Here is a 27,071-nt window from a genome sequence, read left to right as displayed (position 1 = left end):
ACCATTCATAGAATTAATTAAACCCTTTAAAGTAACCAACAAAGGCTTAACCACCAAGATAGGCAAACAAAGAATTACGTTTGAATTTTTAGAACCTTCGACTGTAACAAATAGGACGCAGCAAAAGTCGCATCTATAACAAAGGATCCTACCATTAGAAGTATAAAAGCCAAAGAAAGACACCTAAGTCATTTAAAAATGAAATCATGCACATCAAGATCATGGAACAATTACAAGAACAGCCAATAAAACCTGGTTGATAGATTAAGAACCCAGTAAGATAATCTATGTTCAATTCCGATGCTTTTTGGCACAGAAAAGACACATAGTAAAATTACCATACGAAAAGGAATTCTCGTAAAAAAACATTCCAACCAAGGCCAGGCCCATTCAAATGAGCCAGAACTTCAAGAGACTCCGCAAAAAGAAATCCAAGAGTTATTAAATAAAACCTCATTAGAAACAAGAAGTCTCCCTGAGTTGCATACGCTTTCTATGTAAACAAGAATGCAAAATAGAAAGAGGAGGACCAAGATTGGTCATAAATTATAAGCCCCTTAATGATGTCCTACAATGGATTAGATACCCAATCCCTAACAAGAAAGACCTACTCCAAAAATTCACAAAGCCAAGATCTTTTCAAAGTTTGACTTAAAACTGGATATCGGCAAATCCAGGTTCATTAACAAGACAAATACAAAACAGCCTTCACCACACCTTTGTCATTACGAATGGAATGTAATGCCATTTGGTCTAAAAAATGCCCCAAGTGAATTCCAAAACATAATGAATGATATATTCAACCCGCATGCGAGTCACGCAATAGTTTACATAGATGATGTCTTAATATTCTCGGACACCATAGACCAAAGACTTTAAGCACCTTAGAAACTTCTACCAAGTAGTCAAAACCAATGGGCTAGTACTATCGAAAAGAAGATGGACCTATTCCAAACTAAAATTAGGTTCTTAGGCCATTACATACATCGTGGAACCATCATTCCCATGTAAAGGACAATGGTCTTGCAGAAAAGTTTCCCGATGAAATCCTAGAAAAGAAGCAATTGCAGAGATTTCTAGGAAGCCTAAATTATGTTAGAGACTTCCTCCCAGGAATAAGTAAGACACTGTGAACCTCTGTACCAAAGACTCAAAGAAACAACCACTGGTGTGAGACCCATACCAAGGCCGTTCAAGATATCAAGAAACTAGTAAAAGAAATCCCGTCTAGTTCCTCGGCAAATCCGACCTCCCAAAAATTGTTGAGACCGATGCCTCCGACCTAGGATATGGAGGAGTCCTCAAACAATTGACGAGGAAGGAAACCCCGAGCCAAGATACTTCCTGACTATGGAACCAAGCCCAAAGAATTATAGTACCATTAAAAAGGAAATTTTATCAGAGTCTTATGCATTCGTAAATTTCGAGTGATTTACTAAACAAAAGATTTTTAGTAAGAGTTGATTGCGTAGCAGTGCCAAACAAGTTTTAAAAATGATGTTCAAAATATTGCATCAAAACAGATTTTTGCAAGATGGCAAGCACTCTTATCAAGCTTTGATTTTGAAATAGAACACATAAAAGGAGAAATGAATTCCATCCCCGATTTTCTCACAAGGGAATTTTTGCAGACCCGGAGTCATTTCGAATCATGGCTCCTAAGGAGCCTCCTACCAAAAACAAAATCCAAGAGCTCCTACGCAAAACCAGCCCCATCAAAACAATTGGCCTTGACCTCTTCCAAGTGTCCCATACAACCAAGTAGTAGCCACAAGCTCCACCCAAATAGTCCCAACACAAGAACCACCTCAATAGCTGTTCAGACCCGACAACATCGATTCAAACCAAGTTTTACCCCCAAAAGCCAAGACATCCAAAAACAAACTACGAGGTCCTAGTATCCTCGATGAACAACTTACCAAAGGCCGCCAAACCCCTAATGACATCGCCTGAGAGTATTTTTTAAGGACCGGCAATACTATACCTCAAGAATGCAAAGTCCCAAGAATTCTATGAGTTCATCCTCATAGATACACGATTCCATCAGATCAAACAAAACTTTGATAAAACAGACCCTAATCTCGTGACCCACACATCGCTTACTATTCTCAAGATCCTCAAGACTACCGATCAGCGCACACCCTTTACAACATAAGAAGTTCTCACAAAACTACCACCACAAGAGTACCACTTCTTTGATTACATCGATGCATGGCACCATGCATTCTTGTACGTAACCGCGAATAAGCACTCGTGGTTTTTCTCGCTTCGATTATAAATTCTCCAGCTCTATCCCATCGTTCCCAAAATGGTGGACCACTTACGGTCCAATCCTCGACATCTTACCGATCCCATTTTTGAAGCCTATCATGTATTTTGTCAAGACACCGAATGCATCCCCGAAAGCAAGATCTCTTAAGGTTTTTTATCCACCGCAAACTTGCATGGATAATGTATCGGGAATACGAGACCACCGGACAAGAGACCGATGAGTGGTCCATCAATCCCTCATCGAGGATTCGAGTAAAATGGTGGGATAAATGTGATCTCACAAAATGCTCCAAGGAAACCCTCATCAAAGCCCTTAGCAAGTCCAAAGACAAAGCCCAAATTACAGCCCAACTAAGGCCCAGCTAATGTGCTCAAGAAAATCCAAGTCCAACTGCAGCAGAGTCGCTCCAAAGCCCGGCAGCGTAAATCGCGCTCAACTGGTCGCAATAGAATCAAGAAGAAGAAGCCCATTCGGGGAGCCCATTCTAGTGAGGATCCATTGGGCCGCATCTCCATCAAGGAGAATACGCCCAAGATCCCAACAAGGAGCCCGAAGAAGTAACGCAACAATTCTCCACCTCATCGCCCAAGTCTACAAGAAGAAACTCGGGCAGCCTCGAGACCCGTGAAGTAATCCATTAGCACACCCGGATTCCGGGTATATGGATCCTAGCTAACGGGCAATCCGGCAACCCGAAAGGGAAAAGGATGCCTACGTTAGTGTGACGTAAGGATAACTCCTATCACACTATTGCCACAACTCGGCAATTAAAATATTGAGTTTAAACAAGTACGAACACAATGTGGAAAACAATCTGCCCCCGGATATGGAATGCCACGTGTCCCCACTACCACCGGGAAGAATCTTTCTAGAAGACCCTTTTCGAGATGCCTTTCACAAGGCAAACAAGAAAGCAATGTCGGCACATCCGTCCAAGTTGGGACCCTCCACCCGACATTTCTCAATCATCTTTCGGCCACAGTAAAAGTTTGATTCCATTCTTCTTTCGGCCAAAAGGACAAAAGACGCGTGATTCACGGAGGCACCTCGTGATTCGCAAGCCCTGCTCAAGACCCAAAAAAGTCTACTTAAGACCGAACTTCGCAAGAAGAAAGGGGGGAGTTTTTTGGAGAAGAGAACTCAGCTCTATCCTCTCCAGGCCTTCGTCAAGCATTTTAGTTTTTCATTTTTATTTTTGAAGTTGTAAAAGACTTCGAACATCGAAGCACAAGTCCTGTCCTCAAGCCCCAATCTTGTAACCAAACCTGTATCAAGCTTTCGTCCCCGATCAAGGCTTGCCTCCTGCAAGTAGTTACTATTAGTCTTCTCCCAAAACCAGTAAGTTATTTCCAAGACTTGAATGATATCAAGAATGTAATTCAGATCTCCTGTAAAAGCACAAGTTTATAATTTCTTTGCATTTTTTACTTATCTTCAAATCTCATAAGACCAAGTTTTATCATAAGTTTTTCCGCCTTATTTCCCTGAACACAGTCACACACACTGAGCACTCGTAGTACGATCCTTCAGTTTCCACTCGTAGTACGATCCTTCAGTTTCCACTGGTATCAGAGCGGATTTATATTGAAGGAGTTATGTTCTGGTCAAACCTTATATGGTGTGCACGAATGCTGTTTAAAATCGCCCTGAATGGAAATAAATTTTATACATCAAAACCAAAGATTGTTTTTTTGCTATTTTGGTTTTTAGTGATGTTCTATCACAATAAGATTTATGAAATTTTTAGATTTGAGAAAAACCCTAGCATTTAAAAGTTGAAAATTGCCCCTACAACTGAAAATTTAGTTTTTGTTCTTGAAATGGGTGGTTGTCTCTTTATTTTGTTGGAACTTGATTTTTTAACTATTTTTTATTTGATTCAAATAGGGGGTATGATTTTTTATAAAATCATTTACTTAAATGATATTTGGCATAAATCAGTGCCAAACTTGGTTTGATACCATTTTGAGCCCAGGTTTCGTAAAGTTTCGATGGAGATATAAGTGAATTTATATAGATGGTTCAAATGTTCAATCAGGTTCGGGGTCAAAACTTGCGAAATGTGCTGAATATAGTCAAAAACCTGATCGAAATCATGGTTGTTTTGACGTAGTGAATTTACAACCATGCTTGTTACTTTTCATTTATAGAGTGCTGAACTGTTATAGAAATTGCATATTTGCCGTTACTTCTAATATTTGAGTTGATTAGTGTTTGAGTGGTCCCATAGCAATCCCAGACTGGGTTTTCGAACCCGGGATTGCACCATAGGGTCTGGCCAAGAGTTGGCAGGTAGCATTTGGGAAATGCCAAGCAGAGAAGCTTCCCATATTTCACAGAAAGAGATAAGAGAAACAAATACTCCAGCAGGTTTCACTCATTTTCATATATAATGGACCTAGACATTAAGTTCATTTACAGCTTGACTTAAACTACGTCTACTGGGAAGAATATCATTAAAAGTTAAAATATTTCAAGTTGAACAAGCAAGATTTGGATGTGACTGGATCTTCCCAGACAACCCACCGAACCTGATTGAAGCTTGATGAAGTGGAAGCCTTATAAGAACATGATTATGCATTATTTGTAGGATAAAAACCATTTCTGCTAATAGGGGAGAAGATACCATCCTAGGAGATGTGATCAAACCAAGGTTTAAAGAATCGGTATTGGGTATTATAATGGTAGGATGATTTTAAGAGACATATTGTATCATATCGGAGAGACGCAAGATACACATAGAAATGATCAAGAAGCGTATGAAATGCTTAGGGTGCATGCAAAATACAGTTTTGAAAGATAAAACACAGTTTATGGTACAACCATTAGGACATTAGGTTGTCAGATCACCAGATAAGCAACTATATATAGATATATATTATCCCTCTAATCAACACACAGTGGAATAATAGAATTTCTGAGTTTTTTTACTACTGCACATGCTAGCTGGTTGACAGTTCTGTTCTTTCTCTCTCCCAGCTTGATTCAGATCTGAGTTCTTCTCAGGTGTTACCCATCCTTTCCCTCCTTTATTCTTGTTAATTTCCTACAATAGGCAGCTGCCCTTCTTGCAAGTCACCGTAGAGAAAGGCATTTTTTACAAAAAGTTGATACAGGGGCTCTCTCAAGAGAACTTTTAGTACTTGAACTTTGATCCATTATGTTCTAGTGAATGGATCGTTTCCCCCCTCGCTTCGCTCTCCCCCCACTCCAAGGAGGGAGGAGAGATGGAGGCAAGAACCTTGCTTTCAGAGAAGTGACGGTCCGAATCTTCTCTGAACTATGAAAATAACTGACTAAATAAGGGGGGCATTCTCCACACAGAGAAGTGACGGTCCGAATCTTCTCGAAAGCTGAAGAGCCAGCTAAGCTCAATTATCATAGGCTGGGGCTGGCTGTCCAGGCAATGAAATTGTTGAAGGATGGACTGGAGTCTGGTCTCTTCAGTAAGGTTGAGCGGTTGAGCTACCAAGTCCAGTCAGTATGATATGGATCTTTGCAGTAGAGCTTGCCTTGCTTTCTTGGTCGCTTAGGTGCTATATTGGTTATGCCCTAATATAGCCATGTCCGTTGGCACAGTGTTTCCACCTATCATTCTATTAGCAGCTATATATATAGCTGCTAACAGAACAAATCCATATATGTTTTCCTATTTACAAACTGAAATTGAATAAATTATTAAAAACTAAAATTGAACTCAACTACTCTACATCTAACTCAAAGACCAACTTAAAACTGAACTAGACCCCTGTTCCAATGCCGGTTGGTAGCTTCTAAAGACCCCACTTCAAATCAATTTTTGTTTACAAAAATACTAAAGGTAAAATACCATAACTACCCCTACTGTAATTGGAGGCCAAATGTAGGCCCTGTTCTCGTTGGCCTGGGCTTTGTCCAGCCAGGCTTGTGCAACTGCATCAGGGGCTGTGTAGGTTGCAAAGAGAATCAACTGTTCTCTTCCAATCAAGGGAATTAAAATTGGTAATGCTACTTTTCAGTTGAACTATGTTACCATCAATTGTGCAGTACAAACCTTCCATCTGTCTATTCCAAGTCTTTTTGTAGAACTAAAGTTCCAGGCATGTGGACTGCAACTAAAGCAAGATTTCAATCACTGATCATTTGATCCATGGCAGATCGAATATTTTGAATAGAGACGGTCTTTGTAGAGATAAATCAGATGATGCTAGAAGTGTTTTGCCATATGCTGTTACAAAATTTTCCATCTCCAGAAATATTTTAGAACAATTTTTTGTTCCTTTATGGAATCTTCTGGTTTGCCCATTTTTAGGCTGCTGTTAAGTTGGAGGACTTTGGCTTTCGGTCCTATGGGTAGATGACCTTAGCATTTGGTTCCTCTTGTTATCTCTTTGCATGGAGTGGAAACTTCAGATATTAAGGAATCTGTGTCAGCAAGAAAGGATATTCTTGAAATTATGGTTCTGTTTCAATAGGCCACAAATGGGCTGAGTTGCTGAATAGTTGGCACACGATCAATTGCGTTAGAGGAACAGTAGATCTGTTGGGAAGGGGTTATTTGGACAGTTGCTCACTTAAGCATCTTTGTTTGCTATAGTTTATTACTTTGATTTTTTTTTTGGTCTGGATGGATGGATGGTTGGTCCTGTTTCTTCTTTTTGTCTATTTCTTTGATTCTTACATAATAAACAGCTTTTATTTTATTTTATTGATATTATTTTTTATATTTTAAGCTCTGCATGCAGTCTTGCTTTTAATGGACAGAAGCTAGAACCCTCACTTGCTGTATATTTTTTCGTTTTTTTGTTTAAATAAGATGTCTTAATTTTCTCTTTTGGCGGATTTAAAATAAGTATATTGCATATCTTTATTGGTTTTTCACCCTCCTGAGTCCTGACCTCCAACTTTCTTAGTTTCAGAAATCTTTATATGATTACTTGTTAAACTCTAGTTTACCTGTAGTCAACCAAGCCGCCAAGGACTCTAAGGTTTTCCTTTTTCTTCTGTTTGGGGTGTGGGGAGTGTTAATGAAATTGATAATTTCCTTTAGTTCAACTCGGAGTGAGAGAACTTATTTCCAAAGTTTCATCGTTTCTGGAGGCATCTATCACATTTAAGCCCACTGATAATGAAAATGCCCTCTACTATGTATGTTAGGATGATTTTCCAAAGATATAAAAAGGACATTCTTTTCCTTGATTCCCTACATGTGTATCACCATTTGATATGATAATTAATCTCTATGGAGTAATTTTACTGATCATCCAGGCAAGTTATGGCGGGTACATGGTGGCATTTGCGGGTCGGAAGTATGCGGCAAGGTCCATTCCTGAATTTGTTGCAAACAATACCTATATTGTTACCAGCTTTACTCTGGTAGGAGATGGTATCAGTTCGGGTTGGTTTTTTCCTTCTTTTATTCCGGTCCTACCAGAACTGATTTGATCTTATGAATGCAGGTTCTTGAATATAATAAAGGTCGGCTGCAGAACTTCTACTGGAAGAGTGATGGATGCTCTTCATGCTCAGGGAAGTCTAATTTCGTGTGCCTGAACAAACAGTATTGTGCAATCAGAACTTCTCAATGTAAAGGACAAGGGGGCTCTGCAGATTGTAGCCTTGGGATACAGTTGGCATTCTCAGGCACAGATAAGCATTATGTTTCACTTAACTCATGGTATGAAGTGGAAAACCTGCGGCAGTACTCCCTCTATGGCCTGTATTCAAACCTCAAGAATTCTCTTACCAGCCAGTATAACAATTTCTTCTGATTGTTGGTTGATGTGTGCCCGGATTACGCCAATGGGTGATGGTGCATGTCTTTCATGGAGTTCCGCTTGGAGCATGGAGCTTGTAGCATTGTATTGTATTGCATCTCTTACCTTTTTTTTTTCTTTGGAAGTTTTTGTGATGTTCACTGTTCTTTATTTCATACTTCTTACTTTTTCTCTTTGTGGTTCTGAAAAGTTTCTGTAAATTGATACTACCTGATCTCTTCTCCCCTTCCCTCTCCTTTCGACCTTATTGGTATTTTAACTGCACTGGATCTCAGAATTATTGTGACTAGTAGACTTTGTATTGAATGAACTGGATCTTTTATGGGCTGCCAATGTTTAAGTTCCTCCCCCCAACAGTTGTTAAAAAGTCATACTTTTTGTTATAGTGACCAAATCCTGGTTTGACAATGATGTTTTGGAACGGAAAAATAATTAGAAGGTTTCCACGGTGAGAGCATTTTCTTGAGAATGAATGGTTTTCCTGTTCTTCAGCATGAGCTAATTATTCGACTTTGGCACTGTTAAAATTTCAGAATACCATCCGACTTGCCACACGGCAGAACTAGGTGTTGTATGTCCAGCAATCTTGTACGATCTTGCGTCCTTCACAGGAGCATTTTTTTTCAGTAGTTCGTCTAGATTCACAGTTAAAGAACCCAAGAACCTTACACAACACTCTGAGGATCATCAGTGAAGCCATGCAAAAGATAGAGAAAGGGCTTGCATCCAAGCCAGTGCCTCTGTGCACAATTTTCATTGGCTACTGCAACTGTTGCAGGAGCTACGCGACTGGTTAGCCAGTTAGCGTACTCTTTGACCCAAAATATAATAAAGAAGCAATCCTTGACCAGGACCGGGTCGACCTATCACAGCCCTGGTATAACGTTGTTTCTTTTAACCTTTACCTGCCAACCTGTCCAGTATTTCTCACATCACGGTGGGTCGTAGCAAAGAACCCAGTACAGGCATCAGATCTTATTGGCTCAAGTCCATGAACAACAACGATTTAAATCTTTGGTATGGCAGAATGGATTGAAGAATACGGCCCCAATGCTGTCAATATCGGTCATATTGGCCACTATCAGCTGGATTGGAGCCTGCCCAGTCGGATTCCGAGACTCAAAACCCTTGAACAACTTATTTCGGCAAAAAAGACATTTGCATCAATACAGAACCCCAGAAAAAAAAAAACCCATTCTGATAAGTTAAGGCCACGGTGATGACCCTTTGGATTTCCAGGTTCTGATATTCGTTTAACACATCAGTGATCGATTTAGTACACAAAACTGAGGTAATCCTGTGACTTCAAATTCAAGAGTATCCACTGCACAGCTTCCCACATGCTCTCACCAAGAACAAAATTTTTTTTGTGGGCTTTTTTTGGGGCTTCATAGGCATGGAAGTTTTTCTGGGCAGGTCCAGGCCAAGCCCGAAACCCCAATCCAAACAGTCCCTGGGGCATCAGTTTGTTTGTGATGAGCAAGACCTTGAATTGGGCTAATAGAAAATTCGTATTTACACGAGAAAGGGATCTCATTGTCAACTAAAATATCTGCAACAAGTGCACAGGAGCACATACAAAACATTACAAATGGCCTGACAAAACAACACACACACCAGATATTCTTACAATATATCTAAAAGGAGTTAAAGAGATACAAGCAGAAATCAGTCTTTGACATGAACGAGACCCAACAACACTTCTATCCAAATTTTCAAGTCTAGTGCACCAACTGACCAAACACTGATAGGGAGTTTTGTTATAATACAATACAATTAAGATCTCCAGCACCATCAACAGCCGTAAGACTGTGAGTGACCAGGAGAACCTCAATGCAGATAAGCCAAGAATGATTTGCCTTTTAAACAGCCAAATGGTGGTGGGACTATCCCTCAACAAGAGCCCATTGCAACAGCCACAAACAACGCTGCAACAGAGCTCCATTTAGCTGCTGCAGGGATGGGGTTGCTTACGTAGGATTTACATAGCTCTAGAGCTTTGCCAACAAACTGAAGCTACAACCTACACAACCCCAAAGCCATCCCCACATTCAAATTTTGAGGAGGTCACAGCAGCCATCTGCTGCAACCCACTTATTGGAAATATTGATACCCTGCCCACTTACCATGATGTTTGAAAGAGAGTGGAACGTAGATGGGCGCAGATGATCAATCTGAAACAGATTGAGATCTCCAGAGTACACACTAGTCACTTCTGAGCCTGACAGATTTGAACAACCACCAGATGCCTCCTTTGATGAATTTAAATTGCCACTCTCGGACTGTAGAGCGTCTGAACTTGGAGAACCATTAGACTCTGAAAGTTGCCCCTCACCTGCTTTGCCAGTGTCAGTCCCTACCTTCCCACTGTTTCCATTCTTTGTCTTCAGGAAGCGGCCACCGCATCCCCTTGCTCGACGCAGTGCATGGAGATGGCGTGATTCATGTAGATAAGGCTGTGGAAAAGAAAATCCAAACCTAGATCAATGCAACATTGAAAACTATTGCCCAGTCAAAGGAAAATAGACTAATAAAATTGACTGGCAAGCCATGCTACAGAAGTTATAAACAGGCAAGGTTATTTGGGGTATACCCTCCAAACTAAGCACCTAGGGGCCATTGCTTGGAGCAATGGGAAAAGGTTTGGACTGCCAGGGCAAATGTCCAGGTTTGAGTCTTGAGAGTGGCCATTTTGCAAAAAAAATCCAGAAGTTAGGACCGTCCCCAAACTCGCCCCTAACCGGACCCGCATAGGCGGGACCAACACTGGGTAATGGCCCTCTAAACTACACCTGATCATTCACATCAACATATTTGGCCACGAACAGAACAATAACTTTGCAAAATAATGTATTCTTTGGGGTTGGGATCTGATTTTAAGGTTCATTCAGATTTAAACACTGCACCTTCCGATTTTTAAACACTTTATTCTCCAACTCAGCCTTTGCACGAGATTGCCTGCGCTTAATGATTCCATGGTACTGCTTAGCATTTACATAAATAGGTTCATCATCTGTTGTCACATTTAATGGCAATAACATGCGACCCTGAATCATTGTGAAAGGGGAAGGAATTAGCCATCACATGTCCAGACTAAATAAGATGATCACTACTAAAAGTCAAAGCCAGAGATTGGATTGAATAGTTTACGGACACAACACATAAGAAAAGAAAAATAACTGAAGAGCTATAAAACTCAAATATCAGTAAGTTTAGCCGTGTTGACATATTTCAATAAGGCTGTCTTCTCTAGTTCATTCTCCAAATATATTCAGGTAATTTTTCCTTTTCTTGTTTTTACACATATGCATACATAATTCTCCCATCTTATATTTGGTTACACTCATACTAATATGAGAAGTCTGTAGCACAGCATCCATGAATTATGGAATGCCAGAACTCTATGCTGAATCTATTTGGAAACTTTAGAACAGTATTGAGAGATCTAGATTCCTGTATTATTGATGCCTTTTGAGGAGTCTCCAACTCCCTTTAATTGGCTTTGAGATTTCATATTTACAAAATTTTCAATTCCCAGCATCATGCATAGGCCTTATAAATGTTCAATTATCTTATAAAATATGATTCCTGAAAACAATTAGAGATTCAACCCGGGTATTAGATTTGTCATGTTGTACAGAAAATATGCTGATGCCTACTATCCCCACTCTGAGGCTTATTGGTAGCATAAGCTTCAATTCTTTTATTAGTAAAAGGAATTAATAGGTCATTGTCTTTGTATTCTTTAATAATATATTTGCAATTTCCAGTTCTTCCTGCTGTTCCTTTCGAATTCAATGATATGGATACTTCACATTAAACTTGTCTTTGTAACCTCCAAGAGTTAAGGTTCTTATCCCTCAGAACTGGTAGGCTCCTGCCTAACCCCTGCTGTCAAAAGGAAAAACTTTCACTATTAGGATCATCCAGTCTATCTGTTTGGTCTGTTGGTGTCACTTGTCCAACACATCTTTGTGTATTCCATCAAGATATGCAATATATCTAAAGCTACTTAGCTCCATCAAGAATCCATCAAGAACCATAGAAATAGAAACTCCAGAACTTGAAATTCTGACAACTTTACTAGAGAGTGAAGAGCACTAGAAGAAGAGGTATACGGGGAAAGAAAAACCTACCGCTGTTTGAGCTCCATAGGTTGTGAACACACCATAACATTGATCTATATAGGGATAATTCGTACACACCTACAGATTGTCAACAAAGAGACACAAGAGAAGTATCAGCAACTGAATCCAAATTACTGTAATCAAGAATCAATCAAGTCAAATGGCCAAAGCACAAGGCAAAATGGGAAAATAACCATCGGTTGAGCAAGTCCTAGTTCAACAGAAGCTTGGTACTCGGGCAGAGATGATTGCCGAGATAAGATTGAGGAAAGGTGCTGAGCTTTTTGCGCCTTCACATAGTCTTTGCCATCACCTGAATAAGAAATTCTCAGGTGGTCAAATAAGAGTTGCACCAACCTCTGTTACCAGGAAGACCAGGAATGGTGGGGACAAATCCAAACAATGACTAAAAGTTTGTGATCAACAACTCCTGGAAATTGATAGACCTATTTTCACTCTTTTTTTTTTGGAAGTAAAACAATTATTCAAAGAAGGAAAGGAAGGGGTGGGGGAGAAGAATGTCCAAGCCAGATAAGATACAATGGAAACTGTATAAAAGAAGAAGAGACAGAATTAGACATTTTCTTGTTGGATTCAGGAAAAGAATTACAAATTGGGAGAAGGCCATAAATACATTCTACATAAAGTTACTCAATCTCTCAATGGTTAAATCATCAGCAGAAGTACTGTCAGATCTGAGTCTTTATATACCTCTTCTCTTTAATTGTGATGTACTAAGAGAAAACTGCAAATAACTTTATATATCAAACAAGTGCTCACATGAAACACCATAATCATCCACCACATGTTATAACAAAGCAGAAACTATTCCCACCTTTAATAGAATTTTGCTGCCACCAAGGGCATACAGAGTAAACTTCTGTCACATCCAAGAGGAGAAAAAGGGTCAAAAAATTCAACTTAGCTACCAGATTAGTAAGAAGATCAGTAGCCATAACCCAGTGAAAGTCCCGCTTTCGCAGGGTCCCAGGAGGGTTGGATTAGACATTTTTTTTGTACAAAGTGGCTGCTCTCAGTTGCAAATACTTCGTGCTGGAAGCCGAAGATTTTTATAATTGCACCAAGGATGGTTTCTACTACTTGAGCTAATTCTTCTACCAACTTCAGGTCTTGGCCATCCCTAGTGCTAGTAATTTCCAATAAATTTCACATCTTTCACAGGGGTTGAGTTCCTAAATCACATAAATTTTGTTGGAATCTAGGCTCCTAAGCTCTTTCACCTTCACTTTGATCCGTATATGTAGCCTCCTCATTCCACACGATAGAGAACGCTTCTGGGAATTGTAGCTTCAAATGGTAACCCATATACACAGCACACCCACACCCACCATGGTCATTCCAAGACTATACTCTCTGACCACCCCCACAATAATAGTCAATTACCCTTCAAAGTCAATGTGATTTCATTTAGACACAATCACCCACCTCCACAAGCTGTCCAATTCTACACCAAACTGTGACAACCACTCCCCCCAATAATGCCACATTTTACCCCATCATCCTCTCTCCCACTCTACAAGATAGTATTTTGTTTGATCGCCTTTCCTATGCCATTAAAACTCTAATTGGAGCTTCTCTAACCTACCTACAACTGGTGCCAGGATCATAGTTGTCAAGGCGGCAAAGCGACCCAAGGCGTTGGAGGGTGTCTATGCGCTTAGGCGATAAGGCGCCCGCCTAGGCGACCAAAGCGCCCCCAAGTGTTGTTTTTTATTTCTCCCTTTTCTAACATTATTTAGTATGCTACAATATATACCTTATATCATCAAAAATCAACATTAAGCCACATTAAGTCACGTCAAGTCATCAAAAATCAACATAGAACTAGAAGACAACAGAACTGAAGAAGCAAGCTATTGGAAGTTTGAAACAATCCAACATACATTTGATTTATACTGTTCTTAGACAATATGATCTTATCTATAAGTAATTAAATTGTTCACGATTTAGAGAAATGTTCTTGTTCTCTAAGAAGTTTGACTAGTCAGATGATTTTATTTTTACATGAGACTTCTAGTATTAGGTAGAACACAAAACCAGCTTTCCAACAAATCCCAAATTGCTTAAATCTGATTTATATTGAAGAAGTTATGTTCTGGTCAAACCTTATTTGGTATGCGCAAATGCTGTCAAAATCGCTCTGAATGAACTTCAGTGAATTGTAACAGTTGGAACCCAAACCATCCTCCACCTTCAACAGATATTCTTGTCAATCTATAGGAAGGTTTGGACGCAAATAAAAAAAGTAAGAGGCATGAAGGATCCCCTTGCAGCAATCCCACAAACCCCTAAAGGAAACTGCCGGAGACCTGTTAACAAGAATGGAGAAGGATGCCTTAAGAGTAACATGTCTTCAACCACTTATTACATTTGCACCGTAATCCGCATTCCCTGTAGTCAAGAATTTCCCAGTTCAGAATGCCATAAGCTTTCATATGAATTTATATTACCCCCAGTTTCCATCTTAACCTAGTTCCCTGACTCATCTCTTATCGGATCAAACACAACCTCATCCAGCTTAGATCCAAAATCCAACCTTATCTTTATTCAGATGCCTGATATTCCACTAACTCAGGAATCAGGATCCTTTTAAGGTAAACATGGAACTGTATTATCCCGAAAGTGCCTAGTGTGGGTTAAAAGGGCACCATATGGTCGACGGAACCCTTCGATCATTAACTAGTCAGATACCCTTTATTTTGTTTGATTTTTTTTCTAATAAAATGACAATCAGGATTCCCTTTAGTATCTTTCCAGCTTGTATGTACCCAAAGATTAGGGTCTTCACATAGATCTTGATTCTTTCTCATATAGCAGTTGGCGTACTGAAATAATATTCAATACACCTAAAGACCACCATATGGTGTTACAGATTGGGGTCTCTGGGGGTACTGCACCAATACCTACATGTCCCACCATCTCATTCAAGAGGTTGAGATAATTAAGGCGAGATTTAGGCAGCAAACCTATCCTTATGACTTGGTGCTCCACTATTAACCAAGGGAATAAGGTTTCTAAATTTCCCAAAGAGGACTACCAGTAATATTTGGCTTCTCACCAGTGAACCTATTGAAATATGTGGGGGCTTAACGGATGCTGTGAAGGACATATATACTATCAGCTTTTTTTTAAGGAAATGACACTCTACGACCACATGCTTCTCCTCATACTGGCATGCATGAATGGGTCAGGTGGTGTTAGGCAAAATGATGTCATAAAAAAGTTTATCATAGAGATATTTTATTGTATATCTCACTCTTGTAATTTGAATCAAAATCAGAACATGACTAACATCTATCTTTAGTCCTCTTAATTCTTATAGTTACCACACAAAGTCCTTACAGATTTTGACTGGGTTTCCAAATGACTGCAGGTTAAAAAAACATTAGCAAGTGTTAAATGACATCAAACGGATGCCCATGTGTAGCATAATTCTCAAGAACAAAGAAGCTGTAACTCTATATCAACAAGTATGAACATGACAGTCCATATAAACTTAAAATGTTGACTATTGGATCTAGAATTTAGTCTGGCTGTTAATCCACTGGTGAGTCGTGTGACCCAAACTTTATTAAGACATTTAGAGACTGAAGGTGGACACCACAGACCACGCGTCTGGGATATGAGGTAGTCTTTTGTACCCTTCTTCATTACCTTAAAATATCTCTTTTACCCCTCCATTCTAAACCAATTACTCCACACAGCCCATTTCCCAGCCTTATATACACAGTTTCCCTGAAATACATTATCCCATATCCAATCAAATACTGCCATTCTAATCCATAAGCTATTAATTCCCAGTCTATCACTTCTATGCCCTTTAACTGTTTAACTGGCTGTCCTGGACCACCTTCAGTGTCTGCTCTTTGTACATGAAAATCAATATCGAGCCTTGGAAACTGAAGAATAGCTACAAATGAAGAAAGTGAAGAACTGCAACCAAAAAAAGGACTAAAATTAAACAGAAAGTGCAACATTTAGACTTTAGAACCTATCCAATAGGTTATCTTGTGGAGTTTAACTCATTTATCCACTAAACATAGTGAATTTCTAGCTCCTCAAACACAATGATTCCTATTGGTCCAGCCATGCAGGAAAGGGAAACAGCAGATGTTTATCATGAAACAGAGAGACTGTCAAATCTATTTGAAACTGACAGAAAAGTTTGTATGGAAGCTAAAGGCAACAATTGTATAGAACTTTTCGGTTCACATACCAAACCCAATTAATCTTAAAACAAGGAGCAATGAAATATGATTCTAGAAACACCACTAACATAGCAAGTATGGCATAATCAAATGGCAAAGGTGAGAAGATTACCAGGAAAGATAGTGAACTGAGCGGTACTGTTGTCCTCCTTATACGTCGCAGGGTCTGTTGCACGCTGTACCTGTCGAGAAGCAGCTTGGTAGACCGGCTGTGATCCAAGAGCGCTCCACCAAGGCACAGAAGTAACCGGAGACAGCTGGAAAATGGGATTATTGAAGTTGCTTCCATGTTCTTTTGCAGAAATAGTCTCCATCCTCGATACCCACAGATTTAATAATCCAAACCACCGAATTTTCTTCACAAGTTCAACCGAGTCACCTGCAAACCGAAGTTTCAATCACAATTTCTCCCAAAAGAATGAAGAAACAAATAAGAGAAGCAAATATGGGCGACTTCTAACAAGAAGATAAAATCAATATCTTTGAAATCAGTACACTGTGACAGGGTAACCAAGTCTAGCTGATTCTGGTAACCCCCAACTCGATTAAGAGGGACATACAAAACTAAGGAGTGAGAAATCAGACTGGAAGAAGTGAGAATTATCTCAAATTCCTTTTCTTGCCCAAAAAAGGCAAAATTCCGGATACCCACATCACTATTCAGAGCAAACACACAAAACCCATAATCAATTCTTCACAAGAAAACACATGAGATGAGTACAGAGCAGACTGCAATTCACTGTAGGCCACTTAACTAAAGAAACCCAGGAAACCTTCAATCATTAGATTAAAACAAATGAAGCACAAACGGATAACAGTCCATGAATGAAGAAAGAAGGGTAACAAGAAGAGGCAAGTTAAAGATGAGTACTTACTCAGTAAGGAAAGTCAATAATGAAAGACTTGACACAGAAAGAACGAAAGAAGAGAAGAAAAGGAAAGGGATGGGGGATGAAAGACTCGTTTCAAACTTTCAATTGCCAAACCAGCTCACGCATAAGGAGGAAACCCCATTTGGCAAGAGCGTGTGCCCTGTACAATATCAAGTGGAGAGAGAGAGAGAGAGAGAGAGAGAGACAGAGAGACTAATGAGAAAGTATGTTTATATATAGTAACGTGGAATTACATTACAGAGACCAATGGGCTGAAGCTTTCATGCAAGTATTTGTAAAAAGGGTCTGCAACTCGGTGCATGGACATGTATAAGAGGGTATGTGCCTGCCTATACATATATATAAGAGGAAATATTGAATCTTTCATCTGAAATCTGATATTTGTTCTAATTTATATAATTTTCTAAACATCCAACGGTTAGAATCCTTTCCCCTTACAGATCTTTAATCCAAGTTGGGTTCTTTTGAGAAAAAACAAAAAAAAAAAAAAAAACTATTCTTCTATGGCTTTCTATGGCTCCATTTCTCTCTGGGTTTAAACTATTATTAAGCCCCAAGGAAAGAAAACAAATTAAGTATGTGGTAAATGGCCAAACGAGGCAAAACCGCAAAACCATAACAGTCAAATTGTAAAACTAAAGAAGATCGATATTCATTAATAATGACAATTATCTTAAGATAAGTGATTAACACCTGGAGGGATAATGAGTCATATAGATGGTCCCCGTTTCATATGGTCCATGCCTCCTCCATCCATGGATATGGTCTACCCCTGGATGATGGTTCATCTCAACTTCCACCTGAGCTTAACTCAGCCAAATTCCAAATTCGGCTTCGGCTCAACCTTTTAGTTTGAGTTAGGCTTGTCTTGGGCTTCTGATCACAGGGAACTGGTTACATTAGTACATGGTCGGGCCGGATCAAATCATTCCGGTTCAAAATAGCATATGAAATGGTAAAACCAAAATGCTAAGCTCTTAGCTTCTATGATAGCGTGCACACCAGCACAGTCAATCAAATATCAGTAAAAATCTTATTTTTTTATATGCACAGGATCATTCTGGAAACAGCCTCTTCAGACTCTGCAATAGCGAGAGCCTCATACATTGGGTACGTCCCAAAGGATTCCATGTGGTATGTTCAGATTTTAGACAGAAAGTGTGGAATTTTAGAACTACCCATTATAACCGATTTGATCACTTCAGACTATGATTTGAGGAATCAAAATCAGACAATAGATTCCGACCCAATTGGATCGGTACTTAATTTTCTAGGGTTCAGGGCGATTCCGGCTGAATAAGAATTGGAATTCATGGAGGCCGATCCCTTGCTTCCAGATTTTGCTTACTTAAACCCCATGGTTCAGAATTCAGATCACAAGGTCCTCAAATTTAAAATTTATTGTCTATGATCTCCTGAGTTGACAATTTAACCAAGCCGGCAAGCCCACCTTGGCCAAGCTGGAGTGGAGCTCCAATAAGCTATTTGGAGTTGAAGCTGCTGTTGACTGACAATGTCCGGTGGTGGTAGAAAAGTTTGATTTTAGCACCTTTTACATGATGATTCCTAAGTCACTAATTAAGTTAATTTAATTTCCAAACCTCCACTATTCCTATTTCCTTACCCCAAAAAAAACTCCCAAAACCAAAAGTTAAAAGAAAGCATTTGTGCATTAATTTAATCCCCTCTCTCTCTTTCTCTCTCTCTCTCTCTCTCTCACTCAGCCTCAACTAAGAATGCTTAAAAAGTTAATACCGAACCAAAATGTATCCCACAGAAAAAAACACATGGGGACTCATAAGATCTTAGGATCCTCTAATTGGACCACTACCCCTACTTAGAACTTACATCTTGGTGGAAATTGAATCGACACTTCCATAGTGAACATCAAAATTCAACCTACTTGGATTGTTGATGATCACCTCTCCTCCCCCACAATTGATGTCATTTTTTTTATAAATACTTTCTTTCTTTCTTTCTTATATATGTATACTTCTTTCTCATTAATAACTGCATTATTATTATACAAATCCATGTTTGGGACCTTGGTGGTGGAGAAAGTCCAAAGTCTGATAGGAGTAAGTGGTGGGGCCATCATCACACATGGTCCAATGCAACTAATCCACTTGTCCCCCTCCCCCCCCAACCTTTTTCCCCCCTCTTTAGGTACAATCTAGGACTCTGGGAGTAATCTTTATCCATAATACAGTCATCACCAAATTAATGAATTATTGAAAGGAATTTTCTTTTCTTATAAGATTAAATATCCTAATAGAATAAGCATTAAAGGATCAGGATCGTCTCCAGGGAGCAGGGAACGCCCAGGGAACTGCCAGCCGTTGGGTTGTGTTGCACACATCCTTAGGCGTGCATCGAGATGTGTGCGGCATAGCTCAACCGCTGGATGCCCCCTGGCAGCACCCTAGGCGCACGCCTCCCTGGAAGACAAGCTAAATTCAGCATTAAATTCTTTTTTTTTTTTTGGGGGGTGGGGGGGAGGCGGGTTTGCATAGGGTTTAGATTCATTAGAACTTAAAAGTTTGATGGTAATCTACGTATCTTTCCAAATCATATATTTTTTCTATTAGTAATGTTTGACGTATGTATCTTTCAAACTGGCTTACTTTTTTACTTATTCCATATTACTATTCTTTATTATTATTATTTTTTTTTTGTGGGAAAAGGAGAGGAGATGAAGGTATTCCTTAATAAAAATCAAAATATTCCAATGTAGACAAGAATCGTTGGTATTTTCTTAAAATATTTATCTTTTTTATTATATTGCGATATTCTTTAGCACAGGTAAGGAAGGTTTTGGATATATATCAATGAAAAGAGATAAATTCTTTTTTTTTTTCCCGTAGAGATACAAGGTACAAGGTAGAAGAAACAAGAATAGGTAGTACACTAAGATTGAATTAATGAATATTACATTAGAGTTGACCTTTATATTTTGTTTTCCCTCCCCCCTCCCCCCCCCTCTCCCAAAAAATAAAAAAAAGGAGGTGACCTATTTATCAAAGAATTGGTCTTATACATGTTAGATATTTTAGATACCAAAGGAAAACAATTACTCTACTTGAGCTAAATAAACTAAAATTATGTTTTGGTCAAAATGTTGTTTTGGATTAGTATAATAAATTTTCTTAAATACGAAAATTGAGAGCAGCCAATTATTAGAGTAGTCAAAGTTTTAAAATTATGATTTTAGAAAAATATTCTCAAATAAAGTTTGTGAATTTGTTAACATTTCGTTGACCAAAGCCAAAATGTCAACCATCTAGGCTTGTTTATAAAATCCAATCATCTAATTCATTTATCATTTCCAAAGATAAGATGTCCAAAATAATTGAAGCATTATGAAACAAGAATTTTGTACCACTGCCCTATGCCCAACTTGTAGATTAATTAGTTCCATTATTAATTAAATCTCAATCCTAAAAAGGGTTAAGAGTTAAAATTGTCTGATTTAACATTCAAGAAGCTCAAAAACAGCAATTTGAACCAATGTGTATCGACCTTTAAATCTGAGTTAAGTGGGTATCACACTTTCATAATCTTTGTCTTGTAGCCTAGAAGGGTTTGTTCTATAATCTGCAATGACATTGCCAAATCTCTAAAGCAAGAAGGGTTCTTGGCTTAGAGTAGTACTAAAAAGGACTATTAAAAACAGTGAGAAGCTTAATTAAACCATGCACTTCCTTTGGGCTCTCATTAGTTAAGCATTAATACTCCTAAGATAGGATTAATTAATTTATTTTTAAGATGGGAGAACTTTGCCTCGATCCATAGTTGAAGGTCTCCCTTGAAAGTGCAAAATTAAAACTAATTAAAGTCATTATTATTGGGGGGGGGGGGGGTGTTATAAAGATCAGAACTTGGCATGGGTGTGTGGGTCATCCATTATAGTTTCACTTAGATATATATATATATTTATGGTCTCAAATTGCAAAATAGACAATGCAAACACATGCATGCCTAACACACTAAGAGTAGTAGCTAATCAATCAACACAAAAGGGAAAAAGAAACAGGAAAATCCCATAACAAGGCTACCCTACATCCCTGGTCCCCTCATCCATGATCTATTTCCTTTTTTGATTTATATATTTTTCGCTCCCCCATGAACATGAAGCCCCATGAACTAGTTAGTTAATTAAAGATGATGCTTATTGCTTGTATACTCAACCAAAAAAAAAAAAAAAAAAAAAAGTTTCTCCACTATATATAATTAGTTTAGAAGTATAGACGCGTACGTGTGGATCTCTTGTGGGTCAACAATATTCGACCAAGTGGAGATCCCTTTTGAGACTACATTACACTACACTACACTACAGTACATTACACAAGTGCACGTTAGGATTTGTGATCCACGTCGGGTGGAGTCATTTATTGTAAAATCTATCTGTATTTTGGAACCAACCCAAACCAAGCTCACCAACTCTTTAGGTATAATTTGTCTCAAAATTTTGCAGAACAAGAAAATTTATGATAATAATTAATATTTTTCTTAATAAAGACTACAATGAAATAAATGCCAATCATGAGAGGAATCCTTAATGCCTACTCCAAGCTGGTTCCTTGAATATTGCATGATGAACTGTCTAGATCTTAGGATCCAATTATTAACTAGGCCATCTTAAATGACCTAATTTCATACCTGATCTCACTTAATAACTAGGTTATATCTAATAGAAATCTTAATTTCACCTAAAAAAATCAACCTAGTTTCCTACAAAATAAAATAATCAACTGAAGTTGGATCACGGTCCCCTTCCTGATGATGTCATGTCTTTATTTGTCTTTTGCTTAATTTATATAAAAATAGAGAGTGCATATTTTTTTTTGGGTAAAGGGATATTTAATTGAAAGGAGATGCCAAGGACAAGGCGTTTTGATTACAGATTTCTCCTTTTTTTTTTTTTTAGTTAAAAGGATTCATTAATCAAAGGATCTGGGAAAAATACAAGAAAAAAATTAAAGAAGGCAATAAGAAAACCTGGGCATTCCCAGGCTAAAAGGAGACATCACCTGCCTACGGACTAACCATCGGCTCAGGCTGCCTCCAACAACTAACAAAACCTGAATCTAGGACGAGACATAGCATCAAAAGCAAGTTCCTCTGCAATATGATCTGGAAATTTGATCATGGACCCAGAATTTCCAAAAGTAGCAGTATCTTTCGTCAAGAAATCCGTAATATGATTAGTCTCTCTGTAGCAGTGAGTAATCTTCCAAGGAATGAATCTCAAGAAAGATTGACTAATTATCCAATCTTGGAGGACAAACCAAGGGATAACTCTCGTTTGGACAAAAAGAACCATTGAAGCAGAATCAGACTCCGTAAGCCAAAGAGTGGAGTTAGGCCACACTGTCCTACATGCCATGGACATGACTTTCTTAGCTAGAGAATGAGTTGCTCTATTTACATCCTTAAGAGTGCATCTTGTTATCTAGTGAGTAACTTTCTTTGATTGTCCACTTGTCTTATTCCTAAAAGTTATTTAAGTGAGGAGTAGAAAAAGATTTTCAAAATAATTTGAAAGTGACTTGTTATCATTATGTCATTTTAAGAGCTCTCATTATCTAAATGAAATGACATGATTTACCCTTATTGAAAAAAAAATGAATGTATTATATTAAAAGAACTAAAAAGTAAAGTTACAACATCTTTATCACCAACTTTTGTTACAACAAAATTCTCTCATAAATATATGTTTCTATTTTGAATAATAATACAGTTCACATCAAGGATTTTGGATTGAAGTTTCAATGTTTGACATATCACACTTAAATCACCTACTTCAATCTAAATATCAAAATGCATGGCTCTCTGAGGAGTTGGGGAAAGTACAACAACACCAAAATCATGATCTTCTCTAGGTAAAGGAGGTGCCTTTACTTGGGAAGCTTGAGGAGGCCTGGCTTGAAGAAGAGAGGTACTGGGCACAATGTTCTCAAGTCCAATGGTTGAGTGAAGGAGATAAGAACACATCTTTCTTCCATAAGGCTACTGTCTGAAGATGGCAATTTAGCTGCAATTCTCGGTTGCACAACAACTCCTTTGGTGACAGGCTCACTGTGGGAACTAAGAACAAGTCTAAAATAACACTAGGAGAAGTGGTGAACAAAGACACGCAGAGCTTAGACCACGTATCTTGTATGAATTCGAATAAAGCTGATTGGAGAGCAAAGATCCATATAGTTGACCGCATTTAATTTGGATAAGACTATGATGTTGTTGATATATACTTGTAACTTGGCGCAAAGTGGAGAAGCTATTTATATTTTGATAGCTGTTTTTGTGTGGGTTTTAGGTCCTCAGAAAAACAACTGTATTGAAGGAAAAAGAAAAAGGCTAAGGACAACAAAAATGCCTCCAAAACTATACAAGGCAGACAGACTACACCAAAGCCGTTACATAGAATAGAAGAAAAAATTTCACGAAAACAAATAAAAAATTGTCTTTATACTGAATTTTCAAATTGATATATTTTTGGGTGTCACTTTTTCAATTAATATATAATATATCTGGAAAAATATTTCCCACGTGACCTACACCAGCACTCCCACATGTCTATCTATCTTCTTCCCCTATAAAATGACAATTCTAACATTCATTGAGGAAGGAGAAAGACAGACACAAGAAACACTGGCCCACACTCCGTGACAGATAAATGCCTCACACACTAATAGTGGTAAGGTAGGAAATCAGTATAAGCAAAAGGACATCTCTATGGTATTACATTCTCTGGTCCCCACACCACTATTCATTTTCTCTTTAGAGTGTGTGTGATATTATTATATCTCAATTTTGTCCATCTTCCAAGTAATTCACCCACTCATTTCTCCTCTTTTCTCTACCGACAAATTCTTTTATTTTTTTAGCAAAAATTCAAGGGTCCGTAGGCCATACAAGACGACCTACTATAGGGCCCAACACAAAGGCCCACGAAGGGATTCAACAGGGTCTATGGAGACCACACTTCTACCTTCGGACAAGTTCTTAACCGAACATTGTTAAACAACCAGGCCAAGGACGAATTTTTATCTTGTTCGATTCTCTGTCTGGTAAAGTTGTCCAGTTCCTTTCATAAGGAGGCAGAAATGACGATTTAACCTGACTCGGGCATGAGGTTAGGTCGTCATTTTGGGCCACCTATGAGAGAAACCGGACAACTGTTCTGGACAGGAAACGGAGAGGATAATGATCCGGCCAAGGACCAGCTGTACATGTTTAGAATACTAACTGCTACTGAAAAAAAACAATGCAAGTTTTCCAATGTTTCCATTCTTGACACACTGAAATGGCTGTAACGCGCGTGAGATCGAACTAAGCGGAGCTCTCCCGAGCATCTAGCAAACGTAAGACTGGGATTCATACTTTAAAATGTTTAGATTATAATATTTTTTTTGGGGGGGGGGGGGGGAGATTAAATGTTAAGGTTAGTTTAGACGGCTTAGTTAATGAATATGGATAACCTTCTATTTCTCAAGCAAATAAGGAAATCTAAGATCTTAGTATCAACTAATTTTCTTGCTTAAAGAATCCATTAAGAACACGGTTTCAAAAACCGGACAGCCAAGGTCGATCTCAATTCCAGCTGATTTGAATCGACCATAAATCCTTATCTGATTTCTAGGGTTAGGGCAGATTATGGTCGATTCTGATAGATTCTTAAATGATTTTCTATGATCCGAAACAGGAACAGATTGGACTTAATTGGCTCGACCCAAATGACTTATCAGTTGCCACTAAGCAAGGGGATTAGCATCAAATATATTATTCTCTCATAGATCACCCCTATATATCATGACTCGTGACAATTAGAAATTTAAATACAACTTGTTCATCTCAATTTGAATCTCTTTTCAAGCATTTAAAATGTTATGAGGATTTTCTTTTTCGAAATCGATCATCAAGTGAGTCTCTTTCTTTATAATGATAATGATAATGATAATGATAATGATAATGTTACACATTAGTCTCAGAAGGTTTGATGAAGACGCCACGTCTAACGTACCGAGGGCTAGAAGAACCAGAGCCATACAATAATACTATGTCAACATGGCAATTTGAAAAATTTTTATATTCCCACATTCCTCATATCTAGTTTTGGTAGGTACCAATGCCTTAATTGAGAATGAGACATAAATCTACATTGTTCCCATGATATACAAAACTAAAGCCTGTGTCATGGCAAGATGAACCAGTTTTCTAACCAGTTTAGCAGAATTAACATCATCGAATCAGCCCTAATTTCTAGCTAGCTAGGGAGGCAGACAAGGGTGGGGACGCGGCGAGTATCAATATTGTAAACCTTTAAAAATCGAAATCTAGGTATCTTCTCCTTGAAAGCGGTCCGATCCCCCTAAGTATTTCTTCTAATTTTTCTCTATTCCTTTTCAGTTCCCATTTGTTTTAGTCTACATCGATTGAAGTAGATGATTATCAAAATATAATTTTTTTATTTTTGTGGTAGATGAGTAGATAGATGCATTATCTATCATCTTTGACAAATTTCCAGCTGGTTAATGTTCCTGAATAAAGCTTTTAAAAAATTTTCAATATAACATATTAATGTGATTTTAATTAGGGGAAGAATTTTCTGCCCAAGCACCCAAAAGCATCCATTATGGCATGATTTTTTTGGTTTTCATATGGGCAAAATAGTCATTTCACCCCATCTTGTGTCGGGCTCACAGGCCATGCTCCCCGACAGGATCCTTTTCCCCTTTGATTAGATGGTAGTGCATCAATTTCAGATGTTCACACTGCGGTACTTATCATGCTGCTGCTCCAAGTCAATAATTAAGTTTTTTTTTTTTTTTTTTTTTTTTCTTTTTAAATGGGTTTGGCATGCTTAAGTATTATAAATTTTTTTTTTTTGAATCTACCAAAAATTTATCAAAGTCTTTACCAAAAAAAAAAAAAAGATAAGTTTATCAAAGTAATCCATCTTCAATGTGCCACGAAATATCATGGTACCTATTTTGACCGTTGGATGGTATATAGTCTACTCTAAATTAGCCATTTCATAAATTTCCAGAATAATTCAATCAAATATCTTCTCGTGTATTGTAATGCATCCTAATGTATGGGATTTACTTGCACACCGATGATAATTCAACCACTATTGCGTACTCTCCCTTAATCTTGAATTTTCAAATCTCTACTTTGCCACTAGACTATCTATTTGGACAGAAATTTTATATGTGAACAAAAGACTTGATCTGCACGTGCGGACCCTATGCCCAGACATAGGGCCTCATGAAATGTTCATCATGCCCCCCCCTAGAAAATGCAGAAATCTTTAAGGGTGTGCCGGTCATTTTGCATGACCATGTGGTTGGCATAGGGGCTGCGCACCACACATAACCAGGTAGCGTTCTCTTTCCCTTATAGTAATTAACTTGCAGGGTTCTTTGAACTATTTCAATTCTCCACATTCGTAGAAGTTAGTAACTCATCATATATTGAAGCCTTCATCATAGATAGATATTCCTACATACCTACAAGAAAGAGATCATTAATGTACACTATAAGTTTTACCAAAAAATATAAAAAATGTACACCATAAGGCAAGCTAAACTTCGGTTACACTTTTGTTTGGATTTCAATTTCAGATTGATTTCTTAAAATTAATAAATAATTTTTAGATTCCGTTGGTTTCTATTTCCCAAAAAAAGGGTGCAAAAATCATACTAAACACTCTAAAAATGAAATCACCACCTGAAAGCAAGATTGATATCCAAACAAAGAGAACCTTATATAGATATGAAGACATACAAATC

At 38.2% G+C, this 27,071-nt stretch overlaps 2 protein-coding genes across 3 annotated transcripts in view; one reads left to right on the top strand and one right to left on the bottom strand.

The window, feature by feature from the left end:
- Nucleotides 1-8,361, top strand: part of LOC122669878 — a 36,599-nt gene extending 28,238 nt beyond the window's left edge. Inside the window, exons 2-3 of the mRNA XM_043866757.1 lie at nt 7,520-7,627; nt 7,711-8,361. Coding sequence (XP_043722692.1) covers nt 7,520-7,627; nt 7,711-8,022 — 420 coding nt within the window. The 3' untranslated portion in view covers nt 8,023-8,361. The remainder of the gene's footprint in view (nt 1-7,519; nt 7,628-7,710) is intronic.
- Nucleotides 8,362-9,738: 1,377 nt separating this feature from the next.
- Nucleotides 9,739-17,461, bottom strand: LOC122666914 (nuclear transcription factor Y subunit A-10-like). 2 transcript variants are annotated; one of them, XM_043863027.1, is made up of 8 exons: nt 17,260-17,461; nt 16,587-16,763; nt 16,497-16,550; nt 12,350-12,468; nt 12,165-12,233; nt 10,935-11,075; nt 10,074-10,484; nt 9,739-9,980 (listed from the first exon to the last, which is right to left on the bottom strand). In XM_043863027.1, the coding sequence occupies exons 2-7, from the start codon at nt 16,696-16,698 to the stop codon at nt 10,080-10,082; spliced, it is 900 nt and encodes a 299-aa protein (XP_043718962.1). In that variant the 5' UTR covers nt 16,699-16,763; nt 17,260-17,461; the 3' UTR covers nt 9,739-9,980; nt 10,074-10,079. The 2 variants fall into 2 exon arrangements, with proteins under 2 accessions (XP_043718962.1, XP_043718961.1); XM_043863026.1 differs by having other exon boundaries at nt 9,739-10,484; nt 17,260-17,459.
- Between the last annotated feature and the right edge of the window lie 9,610 nt (nt 17,462-27,071).

Source organism: Telopea speciosissima, chromosome 7, assembly GCF_018873765.1.
Source record: "Telopea speciosissima isolate NSW1024214 ecotype Mountain lineage chromosome 7, Tspe_v1, whole genome shotgun sequence".
NCBI classification, from domain to species: Eukaryota; Viridiplantae; Streptophyta; class Magnoliopsida; order Proteales; family Proteaceae; genus Telopea; species Telopea speciosissima.
Note: the sequence above shows the minus strand (reverse complement) of the source record. Positions and strands in the feature narration are given on the sequence as shown.

Excerpts from the sequence above, each read along its gene's own strand:
- LOC122666914 (XM_043863027.1), bottom strand. The coding sequence starts at position 16,698 with ATGGAGACTATTTCTGCAAAAGAACATGGAAGCAACTTCAATAATCCC. Across the intron at positions 16,551-16,586 it reads TCTTGGATCACAGCCGGTCT|ACCCTGCGACGTATAAGGAG; the intron begins ACCAAGCTGCTT and ends AGCGTGCAACAG. Across the intron at positions 12,234-12,349 it reads TAGGACTTGCTCAACCGATG|GTGTGTACGAATTATCCCTA; the intron begins GTTATTTTCCCA and ends GACAATCTGTAG.